Source organism: Chaetodon auriga, chromosome 16, assembly GCF_051107435.1.
Source record: "Chaetodon auriga isolate fChaAug3 chromosome 16, fChaAug3.hap1, whole genome shotgun sequence".
NCBI lineage: Eukaryota > Metazoa > Chordata > Actinopteri > Chaetodontiformes > Chaetodontidae > Chaetodon > Chaetodon auriga.
In genome coordinates this window covers 8,165,529-8,193,085 of record NC_135089.1, presented here as the reverse complement: position 1 = coordinate 8,193,085, position 27,557 = coordinate 8,165,529, and the positions used below count along the sequence as shown (strand labels likewise).

Genomic DNA, 27,557 nt, shown 5'->3' with positions numbered 1-27,557 from the left:
GGCACAACTTATGAAATGGCACTTCCTCAAAAGAAACCCAGTGATTTTCAATAGTAATTCTTTTCCATTCAACACACTTACTCATGCATAGGAACAGGCAGTGTAGGGTTTTTTGATTCATATATCTTGCTCAAACTAATCTTTGAAGTATATGTGCGATTACGGAGGCCCAAATACCATAGTTATTATTACGCGATGTTTTCTAATATCCACAGCTGTGTGTAGGGTTTGTTATAAACTCAAATAGCATACCATCACAGTCCTTTAAATTCAAAACAAAACATTCAAAGTTTGGCCTCGAAATGCATTCTGTTTGGTGGGTGATCTCACCTGATATTAATGAGGAAAAAATCCTTTAACTCATTATAATAGGACAAGCAATACTGGTGACGTAAGGGGTTATCCATTTGTAATGGCCGTACACAAGGAGAATCTTGTCACCTGGAGGAATAATGCAGTTACAGGATGTGGAACGCTGTTATAAAATTTATATTTAACGCATTTTACCAACCTTACACCTGTTAAAAGAGAAATTCACCCCAGCATGTCCCTCTTAAAATATACTGCACGTCTACAATCTACGGGTTAACCTGCCCGTGAGCTCGGGTCTTTGGTGATACGAGTTCAATGGTCAACGCGACGCACACCGCTCGCGCAGCCCAGCACATCCCACATACTCGCGCGACATCAATAACAATGGCAAACCATAGTCTGTTATGGTAGGAGATATCTGATTGGAGCTACACGGTCCGAACGCTTAGTCGCTGTGTTAACATCTTATTTCTTTTTGGAATTTGTGTGTTTTATTTTTACACGAGAGTGTTCGTCCATTGTTATATTTGTCGTTTTTAGATTTTTTTTTTTTTTTTTTCGAAAATGTGCGAGGCGCTGTTGGCAAGCTCACACAGTCTGTGCATGTGTGTCCCTGCTGCTTTTCTGCTGGGCTACAGCTACTAACCTAGCTGCTTTTCACTCGGTGGTTAGCTAACGTTAGCCTGGCCGCGTTTATTGACTTGAGGGGAAAAACACACGCGAATGTAAAGTGTGCTTGTGCGATCTGTTTTTATGACAGCAGTCCTTAACTATTTTCTAATCGTTGTTGTCGGGTACGCCAAGAAGTGTTGTATGATTTGTCGTAGAAAATACTTTGCTGGCTAGCTAACAAGCTAGCTATTTGTGTGTATTCTTCGACTGAGGAAAACGGCGAGTTTTCTTTGAAAGTATGGATGACCAGACCAGGATGATGACGGGTCTCACCGGACTCGGTGGACTACAACAAGCCGATGTCGGTGACCCAGACTCGGTCAGGAAACAGCAGTCCCTCGGTCAGCCTCAACAAGACATAGGGGATATCCTACAGCAAATAATGGCCATCACCGACGAAAGCCTGGACGAAGCACAGGCCAGGTAAGACGGGCGAAGAGCCATTTTCCACACAAGATAGCTAAGCTAAAGTGCGTTGTATGTGTCTTATTTTTTATATAAAACACAAGCGTTTCTGAACCGTTCACCGTAGGTAATGCATAATTGTTAATGCAACCCCAAATTAGACTGTATTTCACTGCTGAACCAGTACGTGTAGTTACAGAATAACTTGTACACCCACATTACTGTGCTATTGTAGTTGGAAAGGAGGGTCTTTGTTACTTCCAATCGTGCTTCATTGTAAACTACAGTTTGTAAACATGCTCACCTGGTTGAAGTACGGCGGTAAAGTTATTTGGTTTATCAAGGAAGTTTTAAATGAAAAAGTTTCATCTTCCTATTGAGGCTGTGACAAAGGTAGCCCTACAAAATGTCCCAAACCACTCGTCTAACACTATAAATGTATATACGTTGCATTTATCTTTTGATTTTGATAAGAAATTGTAAATTCATTAGACTGCGGCTGTGGTGATATTTTTAGGGCTTTCACGAACCTCTCCGCAAAGAAAACAAATGTGAAATAATTCAAGAGGTTTTGTAAACTTTCACTTGGCTCATAGGACAGTATAAAGTTAGTGACGTAAATTTCCCTTTCACACCAAATATCAGAACTATCAAGAAGTACTACAACAACATTCAAAATGCTCTCTAAGATATTACATGTTTTTAAGTTGCTTGAATCAGAGCATTTTGTGTGAAATTAGGTCTTCTGATCATGTTGCCAAAGCTTTCAAATATTACTACTTAGATTATGCCCCATTGGATTTGCCTAATTATAACAACATGTATTTGAAATGCTGTTAAACATCAAATGAGTGTCAATAACATTAGTCATTGAAATGCAAATGAGTGGATAAATTAAGGTAAGGGTAAGGATTACTCAATTGTCCCACGTATCAGCCCAGTGCTGTCTGTGATGACAGCAGTCATTCATTCATATGACTTATCACTTAATGTTTGTGTTAGTGGTATTTTCTACATATCATTATTGTAGAGAGTATGCACTGCAGTGAGCAATTGACCCGCACTCATTTGCCATGTGGCTCAAGGAGCATAAGGTCAGTTTCAGATGAAGCGTCAGTATTTCAACAATAGACAACCGTCCACTGCAAGACTGTGGCCACAGTGTGATGTGTCATTAGCTAGTGATTTTCCACCCAACATTTGACCACCTGGTTCTCTTAATTAATTCACTCCTCTTTCACTCCCTCCCTCCCTGGTGTTCATCCTTTTCATTGTGTGCTGGGTGCAATCAATTCTCCTATAATGTGTACGCGAGTGCAGCTGTCCGCAAATCGAGTTTCTATTAATGAGATGGTGGTGAGGGGGAGGGATGACGCTATACCAGCAGCCTATGAACACTGGGATTTTACCTTTTCTTCAGTACAAGTTTGAGGACTTAATCAGGCCTTTTTTCACGAACAGTTGCAAACATTTTTGCTTTGGAATATTTCCTGTACTTCCTTTTTTTTTTTTCTTGTCCCAGTGTCTTTTTCCTTCATGATTTGTGCTGACCATTTACACAGGGCTGTACTTTGGTAAATCAAATAATGTAAATTGCAACTATTTGGATTTAAAGGACCAATTATAGTGTAGGAAATCATGCAGTAGGCCAAATATTAGATGTTAACAGGCTATTCTGAAAAACTAATTAAAGGTGTGGCTGCTTCGGAAGTGCCAGAGGTGTCCTTGTTGTATGCTTGTATTGATCTAAACTCCCACTCAGAGCATGTCCTCATCATGCCATCTATGTGCTGGATATACTAAAAAGAATGCAGCCTATTGTCAGTTCAGTGGGCTGGATATAAATTGTGTGGCATGTGCAGGTTAAATCCTTGTACTGCATAGAATATAATCAATAGAGGCAGTTCTGATGATAAAATAGTAATCTTCTGAATGGTATGTGTTTAGCATTAGCTGGCAGACTAGCTTGCACAAAGTGTGCAATTGTTATGCTGTTTGCTAATTTGTTTCTCAGGTTTACATCAGGTAATAGGCCAAAACATAACCAGACTTCAGGACTACACACAGTATGTTGTTAGAAATGGGTTGCTAATATGTAGTAGTTGGTATGACCTAAAATATGCAGTCTTTATCAACATCATACTTGACTTTGATCACATTTGTCCCCCACGCATCAATCTTTCCCTTGGTCACGATCTACAAATTAATGTGCGAGGTGGCTCACATGTGAGCATGACGCCCTTGTCGTGCAGGGTGACAGTGTGTTGGGATGGGGAGTGGTCAGGGCAGCGCAAGAACTCGGTGTTGCAGAGTACACTTCCTGCGCACCATCCACCCTCATCCTCTCACCCTGTCGCCATATGTTCAGATGCTGGCCAGAGGAATCGCCGGCGCATTGGGGTGGATCAGACGACCCCACAGAGGGAGGGAGAGCAGGGGGGGGCATGGCAGGGGGTGGCCTGCCACTCAACTTCCAGCACAGGTCAGTACAGGACCGCATGAGCACCTCCTTCTCCCCCTCCTGCTCATACCCTTCATGCTGAAGGCAGCCCTCCCCCCAACTCAAATCCAGCAGTGACAGAATTGGTGGACAAAATGACATATTTAATGCTCGACACATAACTCTTTACATCATAGTGCCTCAATATTCTCACAGAACGGCAGCCTTTCGTGGCATATACAGTAGGCGCACTATTTTCTAGTCCCCATTAATACTGCAGTGGACATTCACAACTGGAATTGGTGTTGAGGTCAGGTGTAGCCAAATCATATTCATCTGTGGTTGTTTTTAATGTGTTCTTGGTAATGTTATTTGAAAAAGAAAATCTTTATTTCAGGGTGATCTTCAGGTTTTCCATGTTTCATGTTTTCCAACTCATGGTCATCAGAAACGGAGATCTCATGCTGGTTTTGTTTTTGTTTTTCACTGGAACTTTACGTGTATGTTGCACTTTTTCAATGACATATTAAAGTTGCTCCTGAAACCTGTTGTTGCAATAAATGATGCCTGTTGTTATTTGTAAAACTGTCCTTGGAACATGTCAAATTCTCGTCTTAGCTCTATGTATAGGAGTCGTCATTAAAATACTAGGGGTGCACAAGATTACAGAAACATTATTACAAGATAATGAAAAGTTACAACAGCACTGCGGACCATGGCCACACAGTAACCGTAGAGTTAAAAAACACCTTGCTCACAATTTCAACAATTATGGAACATTTAGCGACACAGGTTTTGTAAACTGTATTACATGCTTAGTTACATGTTTTTGTTATGTGTGCCTTTTTGAATGTGGAAAAAAATGCACACATTTAAAATGCAGTTATGTGTGCTCAGCCACTAATGCACTCAGTCACTTGGATGTAATTGGTGTGCGCTGTCAGTACAGTAGTTAACATTAGAGACCATAGTGTGAAGTCATTTAGGGTCGTATTAGAATTGGGGCTTTGCTACAGCATTCCAGTCTTACACGTTTTAATGGTAAGCTGTGGGTGTGTGGGTGCCTGGAAGTGTATTAGCAGGAAATTTTGTTGCAAAGGTGTTCTGATTTGATTACGGTGAACTGTAGAAGTTTTGCCTTTTCTCCTTTAATTGCTATTAGCCTGTTTGGCAATAAAGAGAACATCTCTGATTAAATTAAAATTGCAACTTAATCCTAATCCTCTCTATCAACTCACCATCTACTTGCATGGAACAAGTCTTTCTGTAAGGGTTAGAAATTAGATTACTGTGTATTAACTCTGGAATCTGCTGCTCAGTAATGATGACCTTGAGGTTTGGCATCATTACCTGTCCCACAGTGCAAATCATCCAAATGACAACATTACTCTTGCCAGTTCAGATTGACGCATCAGTGATGTTTCTGCACTGATAAAGGCATTTGGCTATTGGAAATGCCTTTCAACAACATGGCTCTGTCCTGCTGTGTTGCATTACACTTTTGAAATGCTGTATGCATAATACATACAGTTACTCTACCTGTTTAATAGGGGAGGACATGGTATGACTTGAGATGGAGGGCTGTTTATCGTAATTCTCCCCGTTCTCTCCCTCTCTTATTCCCTCTTCTCTCTTACAGGAAGCATGCCCTGAACTGTCACAGAATGAAGCCAGCCCTCTTCAGCGTTCTCTGTGAGATCAAAGAGAAGACGGGTGAGTTTCTACTTCAGTCGTTCTCTTTGTGTTCTCCAGTCTGCACAGGTTGTAACCTAGTGCTGAGATGTAGTGTGCCTTTGCTCCACTTTCCCTGGGACCAAGTTACTTTTTTATTGGCCTCCCAACTCTTATCGATTGAATTTGTTGTAGAACCAATTTAGCTGAATGTATTGTATATGCTTTTGTTCAAGATCTTTCTAAATATGCATTTCTGGTTGTGTTTTTTGGCCTAGTGATTGTAGAAACTTAATCTATTTTTGGCCACTGTCCAGATTTCACACTGACTGGCTGAAACTAATCTTAGTTGATCGGTGCCTTTGAAACTTGAGTCAGACTGCAGAACATGCTGCAGAACATGCTAACAAGTTAGAGTTCACATGCTAATTTATCAGATTTAGAGCAGGGTACTGAATTTCGATGCTTTAATGGAACTGACTGAATTGCTTAAAAGTTCTATTAAAAAAATGCCTTGTCATATGGTACCAAATTTCAATACCTAAAGAGTAACCTCATCAGCGTCAGTAAGCCAATATGCATGCAGCATGCTTGTCCCAACATCTAATAATGCTGGTGATTGGAGGCATGCTGGAAAAACACTATATTATGTCCAGAGACGGGCTTGTGTGCATGTGTTGTTGTATTTTGAGATGCTTGACTACAGTGTTTGTCACATAGTTGTAAAAATGTCTAAGAAGAGATCAGAAGTGTGAGTCCATTTTATCAGGCTCGATGCCAATAGCACACAATGCAATATATGCAAAAAGGACATTGTTGCCAAGACCGGCAACACAGCAAATTTGATGAAACACTTGAATGTGCGTGGGATTCATTTAAGAGCAGAAAGTTTCTCCATATCCAAATGCAAGAAGAAGAATGTTCTGTAGCCATCTTCCTTTAAGCATTCGTGTGTGCATGTTTTTTTATTAAGTTAACATTATTATAATAGGAGCAGTGATTTAAAGTGGGATCCAGGTAATGTCAGATATTGTTCGTGTGTAAACTGCTTTGAGTGGAGAAATGTCATGGTGCTGAAACATAAAACTAGTTGAGACAGACAGCTTAAAGGGTAACATGTATTTTTCAACCTGGACCCTATTTTCCCATGTTTTTGTATCTTAAGTGACAAGTTTTTGAAATTTGTCTGGTAGCCACAAAAAGGGCTGCAATGTAATCCACTGTTTTTGGCATTAACAGGCTGAGATTGTTATTGTAAGTGTCTTAAAACATAATGGAAAGGATCCCTACAGAGAAAGACCCTTTTGCTGAAGAGTACGATCCTTTTTGTTTAACCAGAAACAGCAGTTGTATCACTTTTGTCAAAGTCGCTAGACTCTTTCAACAGAAACAGTAGTTTAATCCTTGTAAAACACATTTCATTTAAGCTTGGCAGAAACAAAAAAACTCACCAAAACAGTTTTGGTTAGTCTTCCAAGTGTTCCAACAATCACCAACTCTGATTTGGTCTGAACAAACCCTAAATTCACTGAGTGAGATGTGAAAATATTCTGGCTCTAAATGCTGTTTTCCCCTGCGTGCTCACTGATGTCCGACCTCTCTCTCGCTTCTCTCTCAATATTTTCACATCTCACTTGGTGAAATAAGGGTTTATTTAGCGCCAAGCCTGGAGGGGTTACGTTGCAGCCTGTTTCGCTACTATGGGCTGCAGCGCTCTTGTTCAATACTGGACCAGTTTAAAAAATGATTGTCCCCACCGGTCACCTAGATGCAAGAACATGGGGAAAATTGGGTCCAGGTTGAAAAATACAGAAATTACCCACTAAGTTAAACCACATTTTGATAAATAGGTTTGGATTTTTTTATGTTATGAAACTGCCTTGAGTGTGTAAAAATTCCAAGGAGCTGAAAAATAAAATGCAATAGTTGGACTGTAATGTGTAATGTAATTTTCTTTTTGTTAAAATGGATTTTATAACATTGGTATTGAAAAAAGTATAATTCAGGAACCAGTGTTGAAGTCGAGGTATCAGTACCGGTAACAGATTTTTTTTTAACAATACCTACGCCTAATCAGATTACAATTTTGTTATCCATCTTGACCTGGAGTACCTGAAAGCAGAAATATACCCTGCTTGGTTTAAATTTTTTTCATTATTGTCAATTTCCATCTCAAATGATGAACAGTAATGTAACAAAAATTATGAATAGTTCCACCAACAACCTCCTACAGTTCATTGAATATCACTGCAATAGTTACTGTGTCATGGCATACTACAACTACCACTGCTACAAACTATCATATTCTAATTAGCAGATTAAAAAATCAAACCTGATCCCGACAGTTCATGCACAGCTAGTTGACAGCAGGCAGATACGGAAAACTCCACAGGGGTTATTGCTTTACACTCAAACTGTTATGCTTTTTCAGTACAAAGAGATGTTCTTTGCCCCGCATTGTTAAAAAAGCTACACCACACAGTGTAGGGTTATTGTGTGTTGGGAATAAATTGCTATACACATCAATGCAGTACCGTCATGCAAAGCAACAAGAAACTATTCCAACACTGTCTTAACAGATAATGCTGAATTTCAAATACACATGATCTGATGGATATTATTGCCTGTGTAAATATCTCAGATTTGCTCTTATGCACGAAATTATTCAAAGCAAACACGTTGCTTGTTTTCTTCTTGTTAGCTATTCGAGTCAGCTATCTGACAGATTCTAGTGTGGTTCAAAGGAGCAGGCCTGGGATGGATGGCAGATTGATGGTTATGGTAGTGTAAATGGGGTGTGTTTTTGAATCCTCTCTCTCTGCCAGTCTCTCTCTGGTCTTGTCTTTCTATGTGCTTTTCCCTCTTTCACTTGCCTCGTGTATCTTCTAACAGCAAACCTCTCTTGTTCAAATACAATTTGAAAATGCTGCACTGCTGCCTGTTGTGGCCCTCTGTCAATAATGTATTATTGCTCTCCAGTGATTGGACAAAAGTAAAGGCTAGGCTTGAGTGAGTGGGGCAGGGTACACTGTTTCCCAGGCAACCAGTGGTCTTATTTACCCTAATGCCATTCACTTTGATTTTCACATTTAGTCTCTCAGCAAACTAGACAGAGGGGCTGTGAGTACTCATACAGTAAGCTGAGCAGAAAAACAGACACGGCACAGAGGTACGGTGGAGTAACAATAGATTCTTGCTTGAGGTGACTATGCCAGCCATGAGATCTAGACATCTTTGGCTTTGCCTATACTGTGTTGGCCATCTGCCACGTAGTGCCCTCCTAACGGCACTGTGTACCTGCTCTGGCATTTCTCTACTACTCCATCAGACCCCCTGCAGGCCCCATTATGTGCCTGTGGAATGTCAACTGACTTCTCTTCAGTGCAGCTTGTGGAAGACCCAATCAGTAATCCTCTAGTATCTCCACAGATTTTCTGCAGTATTTTTTCACTAACAAACATGCACTTGTGTCGGCACACCCACATACACACTCTGTCTCTCTGGCACACATGCGCACACACAGAACAGGGATAAAAGCAAACTCGGTCTTGGGTCTACTCTTACTGCCTTGGTCTTGTCCTCTCCCCCTCCCTCTCTATGCCTCACTCCCATTCTTGAAAGAGAAGACTTGCTCTGAACTCGGGGCTTTGATATGGTAATGTAATGTTGGTGGTGGAGGAGGGGAGGTGGGGTGTGGGGGATGGGAGGTGAATTCCTCTGAGTGCTGCAGTTGGTTAGATTGTTTTCATTGTAAAGGAAATGTTCTGCGCTAATGCCAGTACCCCCTCTCACCGCCACCACCACAAAACACCCCCCATTTTACAACAGTGGCTGCGTTGTCTTGAGCTCTCACATTAAACATGACCTCCATCTGCGTGAAATTTGATTCTTGTTAATACTTTATTAAAGATACACTCCAAAAAAGAAATTAAAGCACTTGGAGAGAGACGGGAAATGATCAAAGTTGAGAGCCAGTGGCTTTGCTTCAACTCAGTTCTGTTCTCCCTCGCTCTCATGGGTATTTGCTGTAAAAATAGCTCTTGGTGCAATGGGACAGCTTATGCCAAAATCTCTCACAAGCCACTGCAGTTACTCTCAGAAGTTTTTCATTTAGTTTGGGCATGTTTGAGGCATTTCTCCTTACTTTCATGCATTCCTTGTGCTTTACACATGACAACAGTGAGTCTGTCACTCACTCTGTTCTGTCACCCTGCTCAAGTCTCTCTTTTTCAAGCCTGAACATTCCCTGTTGTTTATTTTTGGACAGGTTTTAAATGAAAATAAAAATAGTTTTTCAAGTGGAAATAAAGCTATGTTATACCATTCTTTTTAGCTTGGAAGTGGCAAAGGGTATTGCTCCCTCTCAATTGGACAAGTTCACACCCCAACACTTTCCACTCATCTTGATAAGCTGTCTGATAAACAACTCTGTGGGATAATGCTGCTAGTTGGCTGTGCAGAAATAGCGGCAGAGTGGCCAGCATCCTACCTATCCAAGACTGAAATGGCTGGCTCTGTATCGTCTCTTATTGTTAAAAGTTAATGTGTCAGTCACCATTTTATGATTATGCATGTATCTGAACACGACTGCTCTCATGGGCCATGTATCCCTCAGCAGCAACAATGAGTGTTTCACAACAAGGACATCCTCATGGCGCGTAGCCAGTGTGATGTTAACTTGAGCCAGTTGATTGCTCTGTTAGGTGCCCAGTTATGCCAGTGTCCTAACAATGTGTCTGGGGCCCTGGTTATTTGCAGTGTGTCTGTGCAACAGGCCTACTCCCTTCTCTGAGTTGGTCAGAGAGTTTTTTTTCCAGAGCTGAGATATATTGCCTGATTCCTGAAATGATGTTCTATAATAATCTTCTGCATAATCTAGTATTTGGTTGAAATTAACATCATTCCTCTTTTGTTTGCTCAATATGACTGATATTTATCCATGTTGGATGGAGGTGTCTTATTTTTTGAACCACCTACAAGCACCAAAATCTCAGTCATTGCACACCAGCAACACCTAGTGTGTTAGCAAAGCGGCTAGCTGACAACTCATCATCACATCCTATTAATGTTTTGACAAGATGGATGAAGGGTAAGAATTAGCAAACTCAATGAACTCACTCTCTGGTTAATGCTTTTTCAGTCCTATATCTTGTTACATTTGATATAAACGCTTGTCCCATTTAGTTCTGATGGCTGATTAGGTTTGTAGTTTTCTTGCAAACCACGTAAGTTCCGTAATCAAATTAGTACCTTTCCTGGGTGTTCACAGCACTGAAGTTGTCTATATGCATTACAACACCATTTCAGCAACCAAACGGCCCCAATTACATGTTAATTGAATTACAGCATGACTGCTATTGTTCAAACATCTAAACAAAACAACACTATTAAGAGTCACACATAGTTGTCATGTGTTTATTCCCAGCCAGAATAAACACATCCCAAACTTTTTAGAGCCTGTAGAAAGGTCATTTGAATTTCTATATGTTTTTATTTCAGAGGCCAGGCATGAAAGTTGCTACAAAATATCACACACCAGTGTTATCCTGCTGGTAGTGCACATTTGTTTGTTAGGAAAAACACATTCAGCATCTCATGTTTGATTTAGATGTGTGTATTGCACTGACTTTGACAGAGCGCTGTACATAAAGTCCAGAGAATCACGTGCCTCATTAAAGAAACTTAATTATTATTAGTTTTCAAAGAGCTCAATTCAGAACAGAGCCCTAAAATTTTATGAGTTGTTAGGAACCTGTGGGATGTCTTTTATTATATTTTTATGAGGGAAAGCATACAGTGCCTTTTAAGCCAGAAGCGATAATAGGATAAAAATAGTTTGTGGCCAAAATGCGACCTTTGAAGATAACAAACCTGAATTTTCAGTTCTGTCTATCACCGGGGTCTTAAATTAATGCAAACTTCTCACTTAGTCAAATCCTCAGTCCGTTTATATTACTATGCAGTTTTGCTGGGTTATCTCATTGGCTTTTCAGGAATCTCTGTTGTGTTTTATGGTGTCCTGCCACTCAATGTTTTTTTTTTTTCTCTTTCCCCTTCTCCTTTGCAGAAGAGAATGAAAAAAGATAGTGTGTGTTGAGGTGGGGGGGGTGGGGGGGGGGGGAGGGAGGGTGGCGTGCAGGAGTGATACAGGGAGATTGATGAGGCAGTAAGAGCAGGAGTAATTACTCGGTGTCCATTCCCCAAGCCAGATTGGCAGACGGCTAATATCACACAGACCCCTGGCCCTGACAGACACACCACTGCCCCCCCCAGCCCCCAACTCATACTGGGGAGGTAGAGCACCCCAACCTTCAACCGAGACCTAACGGTGTGTGGGCCGATTTCCCCATGTGGTATTTTTGTTCTGTAGGAACTGGGCTTCTGTATATTGACAAGGGAAACTCCTGTCTGGAGTGTGTTGTAAGATCGAAAGAGCTCCGTGGAATTGTTCACCTTTACCTAAGACTGCTGCAACATGATTTTGGACCTGATTCCCTAAGAGCAGAGATTTTGCTGTGCTGTCACTCAGCAGCGGAATCAGGGTAGCTGGATATGGATGACCGACTATAAAAGTTTCTAATAGTTGACAAGCATTAACAGTATGGATTGGGTTAATGAATTGCATGATTATATTAGGACAACCGTCCATTTTGTCTGTTCCAGTTTGCAAAAAACAATGTCACTTGACACCAGAACAGTAGGTTTACTGGAAGAGGAGTTAACATTTGTTAACAGTGATCAAGCATTGGCCCGTTTGCTTGATAGCTGACAAAAATGGTGGGAGTTGTGAGATGAAGTGGAGACAAACTGAAAATGAAATCAAAATTGATTTGGACCATATTTCATTGGGGTTACCAAATTAAAAAGGTTAGCAAATAACACTCAGGAAGTGTTCACACAAGTACTGGTGACAGACAATGTGGAAATTGAATTGGGCTGAGTGACATGATAGGCAAGGCACCGTGTTTTGCACACTTAAGGCTTAGCTTGGATCCACAAATTCCCATCAATTTATGCCAACGACAAGAAACCAGAAATTATTGAGTGACCCATCCGTATTGGTCGCGGATCACCCACAGGGCAGACTTCTACCTCTTCATCTCATCTGCCCTCCCTCTCAGCATGTCTATGCCTCTCACACTGCTTATAGGCTTTGCTCTTAAAGGAAGCCAGCGTCTCTTTAATTAAAGATATGTAAATGTGGTCTCAGCTGGATTGCATTAGTTTGGTGGCAGTGGGGTGGGAGAGTGTCGGAGCCTCGCTCCTAATCCTGACTAATTAAGGATTAATTACAATTGATGGGAGCCTTCCACCCCTCTGCAGTAGGGCACATTGCTGTCCCAGACAGTATGTTTGTATATTTCACACCATGTCATAAATGCAGAGGAGAAATCGAAACGTCAGGGCTGGTGTTGGTGGTGGTGGTGGGAAGCTGGGGGTTGGGGGTTTCTGGCCACCACAGGATTAGCGGTATGCATTAGGTATAGATGGATAGTTTGATGTGATATTATTGTTTGCTAATCCAGTGTAAATCCATATTCTTGGAGGAAAGTCTGAAAATCTGTGTTTCCCTGAGTTTTTAATATATGTACTCATATTAGTGTATGTGTAGGTTTGCAAAGCCAATTAAGGATACTCCTCTGTAAAACCACAGGTAGCCTGAATTGTTATCCTGACCATCCAGACATGTTATTGGCACAATGATTTTATTCCTTACAAACCCCTACATTGGACCTGTGCAGACTAACCATGTAGCCTCAGCTCTCTCTGGCACCATCTGACTGTGTCATAATGCTTGTTCACTTGTTATAAATGGGCACTGCTCTTCTGATCTATCGCTTAATTGCCACCTAATTTGCATAACAGTGCAAATTAACGACCTCTCAAATGAGCGTTCATTTTTCACAAAGTCTTTAGGAGCTCCTTAAGAGTCTGTGCTAATGAGCACAGGAGGCAGCTGGCCTGATGAGAGTTGACTGGGGGAAGATCCTAGCAGTGCTTTAACAAGCCTCCTGCTTAGGTGCTCTTCATCATCCTCCTCTTCCTCCTGTGACATTTCAAATTCTTCCTTCCATGTCTCTCTGTCTTTCTGTGTGTGCAGAACTGTAGTAGATTGGGGATATCATGTTAAAGATTTAGTCAACGCTGCTCTGCAGTGCTTAATATATCCTTTTTAAATACATTCGTTTTAGTGCCATATTGACATATTGGCCATATTGTTATATTGCTCAGTCACTAAAAGTAGTGGCGCAATGTGTGGTCCGCTGCTCGGTTAGGCTAGCAGTATGCTGCAAATTGAATCATGTTTTCTCAGATTACTGTTGAACACAAGCTGTAAGGAAATACCAGTACACTCACTGTACTGTAACTCAAGGACTGTTTGTTTAGTGCTATCCATGCTATCTGGATGAGCTTGTGGGGAAAGTCTATTATGAATGACTGTGTTTTGCATACACTGTCAGTCATAGTTCAGGGGATAAAATTTAGTTTTGAGTTATGTGTTTTAATTTCAATAAGATTAAAGTGAGTTGGTTCACACCTGATTTCTGATTTCACATTTTATGGGACGCATGTGTTTGAAAAGACTGCGCTTTTTATTTGTGAACTATGTGAATTTGGGGAAAATAAGTGTATTTGAAGGGTCATGTTTCAGATAATCACATGTGCACCAAGTTACTGCTTATGGAGGTGGCCAATAATTTGTGTCCTCTGGTCTTATTTTAATTCTGTTCCCTAATTTTTGTTTCAGCATTGTCAGGCATTTTAAATGTGAATACAGCCTTAATTCGCTGATTGCATTTGTTTTTCAGCCTGCTTTTAGTATTGACCCGTTAAAAAAACAACTGCAATGGCTATCGGAAATACAACTTACTTTGGCAAAACTATGCATATGAATGATAGGCATGCATATTCAGTAACAATGCAAATTGATTGTGTGTGTGTGTGTGTGTGTGTGTGTGTGTGTGTGTGTGAGAGAGAGAGAGAGAGAGAGAGAGAGAGAGAGGTGTGTTTATGTGTGATCATTCAAGGGGTATACACGTAGTCATCACCTGGGTGTCGAAGCCTCTCTCTTCAGTTAATTAAGGGCTGATTAATGATGTGTTGGACTGAAGTGTTGTTTGCCCAAGGTGTGAGTTCTCCAATTCACACCTTAATCAAACCACAATAGAAATGCTTACCTCTGTGTGTGTGTGTGTGTGTGTGTGTGTGTGTGTGTGTGTGTGCGTGTGCGCGTGTGTGTATGCACGCCAGACAGAGTAGGGGGCTGCGTGCAACAGGATTCTGGTGAACTACCCAAACAGATGCTGATTAGCGTGAGCTGCTTAGAGTAGAAATGGACATATGGATTAGACTCATTAAGTGGACTGTACTCAACAAAAACACCCTTTTAGAAGAATGTTACACACTTTTTATGTTGTCTCTGCAGTAGAAATGTATCTGTTTCACAAAATCCATCAGTTCCCATCAGGGAAATGATTCATTTTTAATGCCATATTCTACAACTTGCCCAAGGTAACATTTTGAGTAACCCATACTCTAGCAGAAAAGCATGGTAAATCCAAAGGCTATATGCACAGAGGAAATTATTTGTGAAAGTTGGCAATCAGTTTTTATAACATATGATTTTTGTGAAGACAGTGCCATTGGCTTTAAGGTTCCCACTCAGATTGCTAAAGATCACTATTGACAATATGAGCGCATGTGATTTTGCATTCACAGACTTTACTGGATGACTAACTGGACACAATGAAGGTGAAGTTTCTGTTTCACTACATGATCAGAATTGGAAAAACAACATTTTTTTTTTTTTTTTTTTTTTTTTAAACTTGTCGAGAGCAATGTTTCTTGGGCCCCGGAAACCAAATTCACCCTCATGGGTTTTAAGCAACTATCCACAGTGTCATGCATGGTTCAGGAGGAAATTTATTCCTATCCCTTAGGTTTTATTTGTGAATAATAAAATTAGTAGAGGCAGAACTGGCCCCAGTTTTTATTTTTCCTTGCTTCATTTGTATTGCCCAGGCACTGTTTTATATCCTGCAAACAGTTTTAATGTTAATACATGGGTTTGCCCATCGTATCTCCAGAGCTGCAGTTGAGATTTGTTTTTGCAGATTTTGTGAGGTAAATTTGCATATTCATGTAGCATATTTTCATTGTGAAAACCATCTTTCTATGGTGCATTCGCTTTATCTGAATTCTCTGTCTGTAATGAAAGGAAAAACTGATGTTTTCACAGTCCTATCTTTTCACTCTTTCGGGTTCGTTCGCTCTCTGGCACGTCTGTACTCGGGATTCTGTATATTTCTGTAGCCTCTCTCTCTTTCTGTCTCTTCCTCTCTCGCACACATATCTTCTCCTGTGGCTCCTTTTTTTTCAATTCTCCTTGGTTCTCCTTCTACCATCTCTCTCTCTCCTTACCTTTTTTCTCCTTTTTTTCCTTCTCTATCCTTCTCTCTCTCTCCCGCTCCCTTGCTCTCTCCCAGTGAAAGGCTGAGAATACCCAAGGGAGCTGATGCAATTAAAATGCTAATCCTGTCTGTCTACAGAGAGAGGGAGAGGGGGGGCTGACAGCATGAGGGATTGCGGCTCACATGGAGAACTCGACTGAAATGGAGAACAGAGGGAGGGGGGCACTAGGGGAGGTGGGTGGGGGTGCGCTGAAAGGGAGAGGGGGGAGGGGATGTGTGTTGGGGGGAGACAGAGTGAAAAAGGGGATGCTAGCGAGGGAAAAGACAGACAAGGATAAAGCTTGTGTTGTGAGCTGAGCAATGATATACTGACTGCGTTTAAGTCTTATCTATTTCTATGTGTGGAAGGCATTACAGTTAATGTACAGCACTACACTATTGCCTAGGTTATTCACCCTTACCAGCACCACTTCATATATTGTGTGTTGTGTCTGCACAGCACACCGTTTCCACATTGGCTGTGCAGAAATGAGAATGATTATGTATGCAGTGAAAGCCCAGCTGGATACCCTGAATATTTCATAGTATGTGTTGCTCGCTCCGTCTCTCAATGCCACACAGCCCAGCTAGGGTGGTATCGTGTGCATAATGGTGTGATTTCTAAGAGCTGTGGAAGCAGGCTGTGGGCCTTAAGCTGTCTTCTTATTTGAAAAAGGGAATTTAAGTATCATTACTTACAGTGCTCTGAGTTTTAGTCTCTCAGTAACAGAACCAGCCCAGCGGTGATCTCAGGAGCCAGTTGATCAAAAGGAAACACTGCTTAGACTTTGGAGAAAACCAGCCAGCCTTCTCTCAGACCTGTAGGGTTTCTTTTTTATTATCGTTCTTTGTATTTTTCTGGGGTCTCCTGGATGGTTTGTAAGTGGAAGACTTTTAGACTCCATGTTACCTGCACCCATGTCACATGGTCGTTTTCTGTGCAGTATCTTAACTCATCTCAACAGCTGCTATAATACTACTAGGCCACTAGACTGTGCATGAGTGCAATTGTGGGTAATCACAGCTTAATTGGAGTAATTAGGGGAATGTAGGGGCATTAGGCTACAGCTGGGTGCCATAATGAGGAGTGGGGGCAAAAGGGAGGGGGAATAGGTGAGAAGCTTCAAGAGCCACAGTTGCCCTCTTCATTGTAGGTCAGTTGTACGTGAAGGGACAGTGAAGAACAACCCCACACATGACTACATGCAGCCAGAGCTGTCTGCAGTGAGATGGCCCAAATTTTTATCAGTACGCACAAAGTTAAATTTCCAGCAGAGCATAGGCAAAGTATCCAAACAATCGTGTAGATTCAACAGGTACAAAACAAATACTTCTGGTCAATAAATTAACTATAGGCTATCTGGCTAGGAAGTGCAGAGATCGTTAGTGAATGACTGAAAGGAAGGCAAAAGAGGAGGGAAAAAGATGGGCGAATCAGGGTCATTAGTTCAGGCGGCTGGGTCTGCTGCATTCCTGAGCCCTGAGATGGGGGAGCAGCAGAGCAGGAATGTGCCTTGGAGAGAGAAGAGACCTAAGCAGAGGGAAAGAAAAAGGCAAGAAGGAACAAGAAAAAAAGGGGGGGGGGGGGGGGTGAAAGTTGGACGCTTTGCTATGAGAGGCCTTAAATGGTAGAGCAGACTCATTTATCAAATGAAGTTTGAAAATGCAAAAACTCGTCTAATCCACAGCACTTGGAAAGTTTCAGCAAAACTGTTTTTGTCGTCATTTCTTTCACATCTGTTAGCCCTACAGTGCAGCTGCACTCATTTGTTAGCTCTGTCTGGCTGCAAACTTGTTTTTCAGCCTGACTCTCTATGGCATGACTTTGACGACAACATCCAGACTCATAAGTTTGTTCAAGTTGTGATAACAAAAGCAGCACTGAATGAGTGAGTTCACGCACCCCCTAACCTTTGATGATGACTAACTAGTGTAATCCTTAAAGAGGACAAGCGCCTAACCCAGTTTCCATTGGGATTAATCTTGTCATCCATATTGTTAGCGTCTGTCTCCCTCACAATCCTGTCTGGAGGTAAAAGCCAATTTAAACACTCTTTAAATTGGCTTTTACCTCCTTAATGTAGTCTCCAATCACAAATATGAACATATGTGGATATAATGCTGCTAATTAATTAATTAAATCAGGGAGTTTCCCCATTCAAAAAAGTAGAACGGGTGAATGTTTGGCATTTTTTGATTGAAAAATAGAGGGACTCAATGAAATCAATTATCAAAATAGTTGCTGTTTGATTTTCTGTCGATTGGATAATTGGATTAATCAACTAATCTTTCGAGCTCTGATATTCTGCAGTTTGTCTGATTAACATTGAAATCATTCTGTGAATAAATGCGATAAAAGTAAAATTGGTACTGTAATAACCAGGTGTGTGTATTTTGATTTACATAAAAAAATGGAAGTATTAGAAAATGTGGTGAAAACACTGAATTGTGATACCCAGTCTCTACTCTCACTTTCTGAAGTTGAATGATTGAGAAGCAAAAGGGGCAAGAGAAAATTTAGTTAAGTGTTAAAAGCTTCAAGCTCTGAAGAAAAGATGGTTGTCTGTTCTTAAAACTTTTCAGTAACAGAGTGCTGTCTTTAAGGGAGTGTGTGTGTGTGTATGTGTGAAAGAGGGAGAGAGAGATGAGAGCATGGCTGCAGGCTGACAGAGGTCCTGGTATAATGCAGTGGTGGGGAGCAGCAACTGATAACTATACTTATGGCCACTGGGGCTCATAGTGACAGCACATGCACTCCCATTACTGGTCCCATGCCTCATGCCCTTATCTCTGGCAGCCTGCCACAGAGGGACCACACTGCCCTCTGCTGTTTATTTAGAGGAAGTTCAGGCTCATTGAGAATTCAGCCAGGCGCTCATAGCAATGACTCAGGGGAGAAACTTGACTGGGTTTTGACAGGGCTGCACTTCTTTGAATTTTAGCAGTGATAAAGCATCTTTCTATGCACCTCCACAGTATTACCCTTCTCCTTGAAAGGAAATGTGTGGTCTGTCAGATATCAAAAACTTTTGAACTAACAGGTTTTCTCAGCCCTAGAAATGTGTTCTGGCTTGAGCAAGACTTTTAACAAAAACAGTTTTTTTCTCACCTTGCCTTCCTAACTCTAATACTCTCTGTCTTGTCTTGTTCAGTGCTGAGTATACGAGGTGTGCAGGAGGAGGACCCTCCAGATCCCCAGATCATGCGGTTGGACAACATGCTGCTAGCAGAGGGTGTGTCGGGACCAGAAAAGGGTGGAGGATCTGCTGCAGCCGCTGCAGCTGCAGCTGCAGCAGGGGGCTCGCCCACCGACAGCAGCATCGAACACTCCGACTACAGAGCCAAGCTTGCCCAGATCCGCCAGATCTATCACTCTGAGCTGGAGAAGTATGAGCAGGTGTGTGCAGAGCAGACCTAAATGCTTGAGCATATACTGTTATCAGCATATATTAACATGTTATCATAAATTAAATTAGGTCAGGCAGTTAGAGTGAGAAAGATTTAATACGGTAAACATCATCCTGTATTAAAGGAAACGTACAGTAAACTGTTGTACTGTTGGAATGTGACCTGAAGAATTTTTACACTTTAGCATTCAACGCCTTTCTCTTTCTCTCCTTGGTCAAGGCCTGCAGTGAGTTTACCAACCATGTAATGAACCTGCTGAGAGAGCAGTCTCGCACACGGCCCATCTCTCCCAAGGAGATTGAGCGCATGGTGGCCATCATCCACCGCAAGTTCAGCTCAATTCAGATGCAGCTCAAACAGAGCACCTGCGAGGCCGTCATGATTCTTCGCTCACGCTTCCTCGATGCCAGGTCTGTCTGAGTGTTTTTAGCTGGTACTGTCACCATCTGTGTGTGTGTTAGATGCCTTGTTACTTTCTTGAGGGCTGAAGTGATGGAGGCATGTTGACGTTGTGTCATCCAGTTACATTCCAAGCATGTTGGTCATTATCTCTTCTCTCTGTGTGTCAGACGTAAGAGGCGCAACTTCAACAAGCAAGCTACAGAGGTGCTGAACGAGTATTTCTACTCCCACCTGTCTAACCCTTACCCTAGTGAGGAAGCCAAGGAGGAACTTGCCAAAAAGTGTGGGATCACTGTGTCTCAGGTGAATTGCTAACACCGTTATTAAAGAGGACTCTCTAATTAAATTATTTTCTGTTAGTATACATAAAACTACATTTCCCATTTTTTTAACTTCGGGGGCTACAACAGTGCTGTTACAGCAGCTAAATTAATGTAAAGGAAACACTGTGTTCGATTATATCTGATATCCATCTGTTCCTCAGGTCTCTAATTGGTTTGGCAACAAGAGAATACGCTACAAGAAGAACATTGGTAAGTTCCAGGAGGAAGCGAACCTCTACGCAGTTAAAACAGCGGTGGATGCTGCCAATGTGTCTGCGCAGGCCAGCCAGGCGAACTCTCCTGCAACGCCCAACTCAGGTACCACACACTCCATCCCATCTACCCAAGCTCCACCACTTCTCATTAACGGCCATCAGTTCCTGTCCAAACACATTCATTCTCACACACAACTGAATCAGATTGAACCACACTATGACTGTATGAATGGCTGATTGTTCAAAGTACACTATACACTGTCAATGTGTTCTTAGGTCGCTGCCACACTTTGTGTTCAGAGTCATGTGAAATGACCCTATTCCTTTTGCCTTCTTCAGGCAACACAGAATATAACATACTGTGTATAATCAGAATCCTTGGTTGTGCAATACTATGCAGCATTGCCTGCCTTTTCCCCTTCAGGGTGGCCGAGTTGATCTCACTTATTTTACAAGAAAGCATTCGATTGTATCGGGTTTCTTAGACATATTTTTTCTAAACTTCATCCCCATAATTAAAAAGTAGCTAATGTTTTTTTTAATGTTGAACACTTGAAGTTGCTCCCCTTTTGGTTTTCTATCATGTAAAAGTGTTGTGCAGGACAGTTAGGACCAGACAGCTGAGGACTGTGCACTGTAGGTAGCTGTGGTCTTTGGCTGTCTGTCAGCCAAGATTTGCATTGATTGTGTGCTTGGTTTTGTGTGTCAGATGCTTTTTACAACTGTTGTGGTATGCATGGTTCAGAGGGACTTATCAGATGTCTGCTTCAAGTGCTCTCTGCCCATCTCTCTCTACAAATCATCCCTGTTATATTTGCTCATTTAATAGCTTTTGTTGTGAGTTATATCTATCTATGTAGTACATTGTCTTACCTTTAAACAGCTGTTCAACAGACAGTACATATTAGTAATATAACCCCAAAGGAACCTGAATGGACCAGGTAAGTCATGATGCAGATGTCTGGATTCATTTAGTCAGTGTAAGTGGATGAGGAAAAAAAGGAAAATGTTAGGGTAGTAAAAGGGAGCATAGTGTAAGTCCCTGAATGAACAGATGTGTGCAGTCATCCGTAGTTCATTCACGTTTGGTTCGAATCATGATCTGTACTGACGGTTTATTTTGTGTTTCATCAATCTGTTCAACCAAATTTCCCAATTTAAGCCTTTATTGTGAGATATGTGACGAGAATGTAATATGACTGCAACTTCTACAGGCAGACTCTAAATTAAGCTAGATATCTTATTAAAGTAAGGGTAGATTTGTACTGTAAGACTTAGAATTATACACCATAAGCCACCTCTTGAGTTTGTCAAAACTGGAGTAAACATTTAGGCTTCCAGCAAGAATTTCCTGAAGTGGAGAGTGAGCCAAATTTGGTCAAAGCAGACCACAACACGAGCAATGGACCAGCTGTCAGGAAGAAGCTGTCTGTCACTATCAGGCATTCTGAGCAGCAGTTTGTTTGAAGTGAACTGTTGCCTTTAAACGCCTCATTTCTTCTACTACTTTCAGATTGCCACACCCCACCTGCCCTCTCTCGATTGTAGCGCACGATGAAGCCAAAGAGACCAAATTCACATTCAACTTATTTTTTCCCCCAGCTTTTAAACGCGTTTGCTCATATTGTATTATTTTTTTTTTTTTTAAATGGAAGCCAGGCTTTAGGCCTGTAAAATGGTCTTTCTAGAATACGATGGCTGAGAGCACTAACCCTGATACTGAAGCTGGTTATTAGAATTTACTTCTTCCAGTCAGTGTCCATGACCAGTCGTGACCTTTGGACCCCATGGCACTGTGGTGGGGCTGATTGGATATTGGCTATATATATTGCCTGCAGGGTCACCAGGGTCATACAGTTTGTCTCACACAGGCGACGCCTACCTCGGCCTGCATTCGCTCAACGGGGAGGGTCTCAACATCGCCCCCTCTCTACAGCCGCAGGTATGCACTGAGGACAGCTGCAGAGTTGACCTCAATGCTGTTAACCCAGCAACCCAGAATCCCTGGATACCCACCCTTAGCCTAGCTCCTTCCGACCTCGACCTCTCCTCAGATCCTGTCCTGACTTTACCTTTGATCCCATCAACTCCTTCCCCGACGCAAACTGACCCTTCTTTGCTCTGTGCAGTGAGCCCTGGAGACCTTATGGCACTCGACAGTGTCCGTTTGTTTAAGGCTATTTAGATTTGTATTATTATTATTTCTTAAGGGAACACAGGTTCCATTGGACCAGTTGAAGGTCACTAGGGCATCCCTCAAGACTCTTGTAGTTGTCAACATAGAGTTGGATTTTTTTAAATCTGGCGATTGAACCAGCAAGCCCTTTGATTAATGGTCAGTTTCTCTGCCTGTAGGTTGTCCTACACCTCCAACCCTTCAACAGCCCCCTGCCTTTTTAGTTCTCTGCCCCTCCACACATTCCTCCATCCCTTCTCTCCATATCTTCACCCCCTTTGTAGATCAAGAAGCAATTTCCTCTAATTGTCTTGGTGATTGTTGTCTGTCAACGGACGTGCAGTTGTGTTGTTCTGGAGGGATCCACAGATTTCTGCTGTTAAGCACTACTTAGTCTCAAATTTAACAAAAGTACAAGATTAAGAGTGTTACAGTCTTTCATGGAAATTTGAGCAGAAGTGGTTTAACGGAGAGTTGTGAAGTTGATGGGCGGGCCACACTGTTTAGTGATCTGTTAATTACATGGCAGAGTTCACCAGCAGGAAAGCAGTCACGAGTGAAACTGACACAAACAGTAGAGGTTTGTGGACACTGTCGCTCCTTTGTTCAGCCTGTGGTTATTTAAAAAAAAACAAGTAGCTAATAGCATCAACATTTGTTTAGTTGTCCAAATGTTGTGCTGAGGTTTGCATTTACAAATGAGTGGGTGTGTTTTGTCTCTGACAGGTGGATACCCTGCACCGTGCTACACACCTGACGGGCGGCTATGAGGAGCTGTCAGGTAGTGGCCTCTACACCCCTCATCGCCTGGATGTGAGTAGCAGCTGAAAGCTTCTTTTATGGTGTAGCTGATGAATAATCGGTTCGTCTGCTCTGCTGTTTGCTTGAAATTAATTCAGGTCGAACTGCTGCCATAGTTGGACATTTTCCCCCTAAAACTAGGACAGAGGGTATCGTATGTTGTACCGATTGTTGTCGATGTTGTTACACAACAATTGTTTGAAGAATATTGTAACCCTTTTTTTTTTTGCAATTTGACATACTGTCCTCAAAGTATTGAACAACTCTTCCGTGTTATCCAGATGTCCAAAGCAAAACATTCACTTTTAAAGCGAGATGTCTTTGACTTCTCCAATCACAAAATCAACGTTTTCTGGAGTGTGACAGGAAACCAATTGCTGCTTCTTGCTGGGAAAATATTTTAGAGGAAAATTTAATTTCAGGAATTTCTTACTTGAGGCTGAAAAATCAGTGTGATTATATGTGCACAGTAACCAGGTTACAGTCTGCTCTCTCCTGTAAACTGATTTCTGTACTGTGTGTCGGGGATTAGAAAAAACAGTTTCTCTACTTCACGCTACAACATACAAGTACATGTGGATCTACAGCACGTCTGACTCCTCTGAGTAACATGGTTACTCGAGTGCATGAAAACACACCCAATGTAATCAGCCGCCGTCGTGCCGTGTTTTAACAGATAGGTAGTTCTAAGATTGAAAAGCAGTAAACAATCTCGAGGCTGCATCGTTTGGAAAGTTAGCACAAAAATGGCTGTTTTCAACTAGTGAATACAGAACTCCTTCTTCATGCAGAATCCTCTCTTCCCTGACTGTTTGCAGGCTAACAGCTGGCAGGACACCACCAACCCCCCCTCGGTCACCTCCCCTCCCGGTCCTCCTGGCAGCGTCCACTCCGACACCTCCAACTGATTCGGTGGCTCTCCCTGCCATCACTTCATTCCCACCGCGGTCTGCTTCGACTACCATCCTCTGTCCTCATTTTTCACTATTCCCTCGTCTCTCAACTAGACAGCCGCACAAGGCTGCGCTCGCATTTCACAAACACACACTGTGCTGGAACACAGGACAGCCGAACAGTAGTTAGGAGGAATTCTCCCTCCACCCCAGAGCTCCACTTCAGTGCTAGAAGCTCCCTAACTCAGAATAAGAGGGTTGGAGCTTGCTGATGCTGAGGCAGATAGAAAGCATCTTTACCGTCAAGGACTTTTTGAAAACCACTGACCCAGCCGTGTAGATGATCATGATGTCTGTACATTATGTGTATATGCACGTTAACTTCACACAGTACTCACACAGCTTGTCCATGTGCTGTTGACCTCTGCACTCGACCCTTTGCTTTGGAAAACTGTGTGTGATTGCCTGTATCTCTTGAAGCCTTGGCGTTTGACAGCCAAACTGTTGATACGGATCACCAGGGAGCTCTGCTCACCTTGCTCGTACCAAAGTGCTGCCCCAGTAGTTGTCAACACACCTGTTCCTCCGAGATCACCCTCTGCCAACTCAACGCAAGACACTGTTGTATCTTCCAGTCCTTCTAGCTTGATGTTTCATTCTGTTGGAGATTTCAAAGTGAGTATCTGAGATATGCACAAACGTGCACGCACCCTCCCTTCAATAACACACACCTCGCAACTTCTCAGTCGTTTTCACAGTGAGCTGACATAAAAGATGTGTCAAGCACAAAAGTTAGCATCCTCGTTATGGGTGTCTCTACCTTTAAAAGGGTAGTCAAGGGGTTGTTCTAAACCGTACAGGACAGGTGATAATAGGGCTGGTGAGAAGGAAAGGGCAGAGAGAGGAGAATATCTTTGGTTGAGTGGATGTAACTGATAGCCCTTTTTGTTGCTAACCAATAGAGGGTGTTGGTAGATGGCTTGTAGACTTTACTTCTTGCTTTCTGTCCACTAGTTTATTTGATTGTAGGCTATTTTCTAATGCTGTTTCACCAAGAATGCACCAGCCACCACCAAAAATGAGCTCAATAAAGCATCTAAATGACATTTGGAGAAGGGTGGAAAGAGTGTGGGGCATTGATGTGTTATTGGGACAAATGTGACATGAATTTAGAAACGTGACTGTCTTCCATGCATGTAGGACTTCTAGGCGTGATATTATTGTTTTCATTTAACCTTCCGAGTTTTTAGCTTCGTTTTTATTAACAAAAAAATAAAGGGTATAATTATTACAGTCAGACCAAAAAGGAAAAAGTGCATCATGTATTGCAATGATGTGTGTGTCTCTGTGTGGGCGTGTGTACAGTGTTCTTGGGATGTCTTAGTCAAACTGGCTGGTGCCCTCTGACCTTTGTAAGCATTAGAGAGACTGGGTGCTCCCACCAGCCAATGACACACCAGGTGGGGTTCAACTGAGATCTCCTCCCCATCTTGAAACATTTAAGCTTGTGAGCCTGAGGCAACACACTGCAACCTTCTGTTGTACCAAAACCAAAAATACCACGTTCAGCAATGTAATAATGCTACTCTGTGTCTCTCTAAAGTTGGTGCGCAGCCACCTTTTCAGTTCGAGGAGAGGAGGGAATTATATTTGTATCTGTGTCTCTCTGTGTGGTGTTGTCATGCCTCAAGTTGATTTGACTTTTGGGGTTTTTGTTGTGGGGCGTCATGGGAGGGTGGGTGGAGTGAGGACCGTCATATCACACCTGTATTTTGATTGTGAGCATTGAAGGTATGCTATCCCCTTTACCCATCTTTTAATACCTTCTATTAAAACCACAGCTATTTTGTTTTTTTTTTTAGTTCAGTGGCCAATTGGGCAAGGGCTTCTCTCTTTCCTCTGTTACCAAAAAAAGAGGCAGCACTGGGTGTAGTAAAACTCGTGTTTAAGACAAACCTGCAACGTTTTTGGGGATTTTAATTTTTTGGAACTATTTTATACATTAACTGTTATGTGAATAACAAAGCATTTTGATAGTAAGGTAAAGCCTTATGAAGATTTAAGCGTCAGTCACGACTTTGTTGAACCATGTTACAGAACAAAACTTGAGCTTATAAGCTGGTCACATGTGATATCCCGCATCTAATTACTTGTTTTGTTACTCATCGCAGTTCATACGACCGTATCTTATGAATAACGTTATCACCACACCAAATTATCATCCTCCCCCTTTTTCTACCTGTTGTAATGGATGTCACTGTACAGTTTGTGTAATGTTTCAGTATTTTTTTCTTTTTTCTTTTATAAACTTTGTTTGGTTGAGATGCCAGTTTTATTTGGCCTTTGTGTCACAGGATTCACGATAACTCTGTATCAATTTTGAATATTATTTAGGTCTTTTGTTACATAACCGGGAGACGATGTAGGGTTTACAGGTGTGACATTTGGTGCTGTGGAAAGATATTTGTTTCAATCGAGGCTCTCCAGTAAACTTGATTTGGTTCATTTTGCTATAGATTTATGCGACCCATGTGATTCCCCTTCAGTTTCCTTACTTTTAAATGTTTTTTGAAATCAGCTTAAATTATTCCAGTGGATTCTTGAATGTCTGTTTATGGAGAGGTTAAAGTAGTTTTGATGAAGTGTAATTGTTGCCGGGCAGATTCAAGTCGGCCCATGCATCTAAAGGTGAAGGTGCAGATGTTGCCTGTTTTATGGAAACTCTAAAATGTATTCAGGTTGTTAGAATATGAAAGACATACATTAGCGTACAGCTGAGAGAAGTCGACAGTGAAATTTGTTTGAGGGATTTTTGACGAACACCTAAATGGCAACTTAATTTAAAATAGTTAATTCTTGTGATGCCCTGAACCAGGAAGACGGGCAGGAAGAGAGCAGAACTTCACATTAAAGCAGGCGGTCGACACAACTTAGGTTTTACTCGCGTTTCAAACTTGTTTGGATTCTGGAAGTGACTAAATGACCTCCACAGCACCAAATGGCCTCTTAAACCTTTTTGATTTCTTTGTTTTTATTAGCATATTTGTATCTCCCCTCTTTCCTGTGTATTTACCCCTCTCTCTACCTCTGTCTTTCCATTTCTCTTGTATATAACCCCCACTGTTTTCAGACCTGTGAGTCTGTATGAACTCCTTTTATACCTCAACTTTAGAATTGTTCTAGAAAGAGTAAAACAAAAAGGAAGAATATGACAAATTGTAGTGTTCTTATTAGAAAATTAATAAAATGATTTAGTGTGATTTTTCAGTATTTGATTTCAGACTTTAGGAGTGTTTCATTTTATAATTTGTCACAAATGCTCTTGTGATAGTCAAATGTAATAAAAGGAGAGATTGCACCATCTGATGATTAATATGTGAATCTGTCA

The 27,557-nt window shown here is 41.7% G+C and overlaps 1 protein-coding gene across 4 annotated transcripts; it reads left to right on the top strand.

Annotated features, from left to right (window-relative positions):
- Window positions 1–661: 661 nt before the first annotated feature.
- On the top strand, window positions 662–27,530 carry pbx4 (pre-B-cell leukemia transcription factor 4). 4 transcript variants are annotated; one of them, XM_076753019.1, is made up of 10 exons: window positions 1,096–1,407; window positions 3,758–3,871; window positions 5,469–5,542; window positions 19,104–19,348; window positions 19,579–19,769; window positions 19,929–20,064; window positions 20,246–20,402; window positions 22,171–22,241; window positions 23,202–23,288; window positions 24,095–25,426. In XM_076753019.1, exons 1-10 carry the CDS (start codon window positions 1,223–1,225, stop codon window positions 24,182–24,184), a joined length of 1,350 nt encoding a protein of 449 aa, XP_076609134.1. In that variant the 5' UTR covers window positions 1,096–1,222; the 3' UTR covers window positions 24,185–25,426. The 4 variants fall into 4 exon arrangements, with proteins under 4 accessions (XP_076609137.1, XP_076609136.1, XP_076609134.1 ...); XM_076753021.1 differs by lacking the exon at window positions 22,171–22,241 and having other exon boundaries at window positions 676–1,407; window positions 24,095–27,530; XM_076753020.1 differs by lacking the exon at window positions 3,758–3,871.
- The last annotated feature ends 27 nt before the right edge of the window (window positions 27,531–27,557 follow it).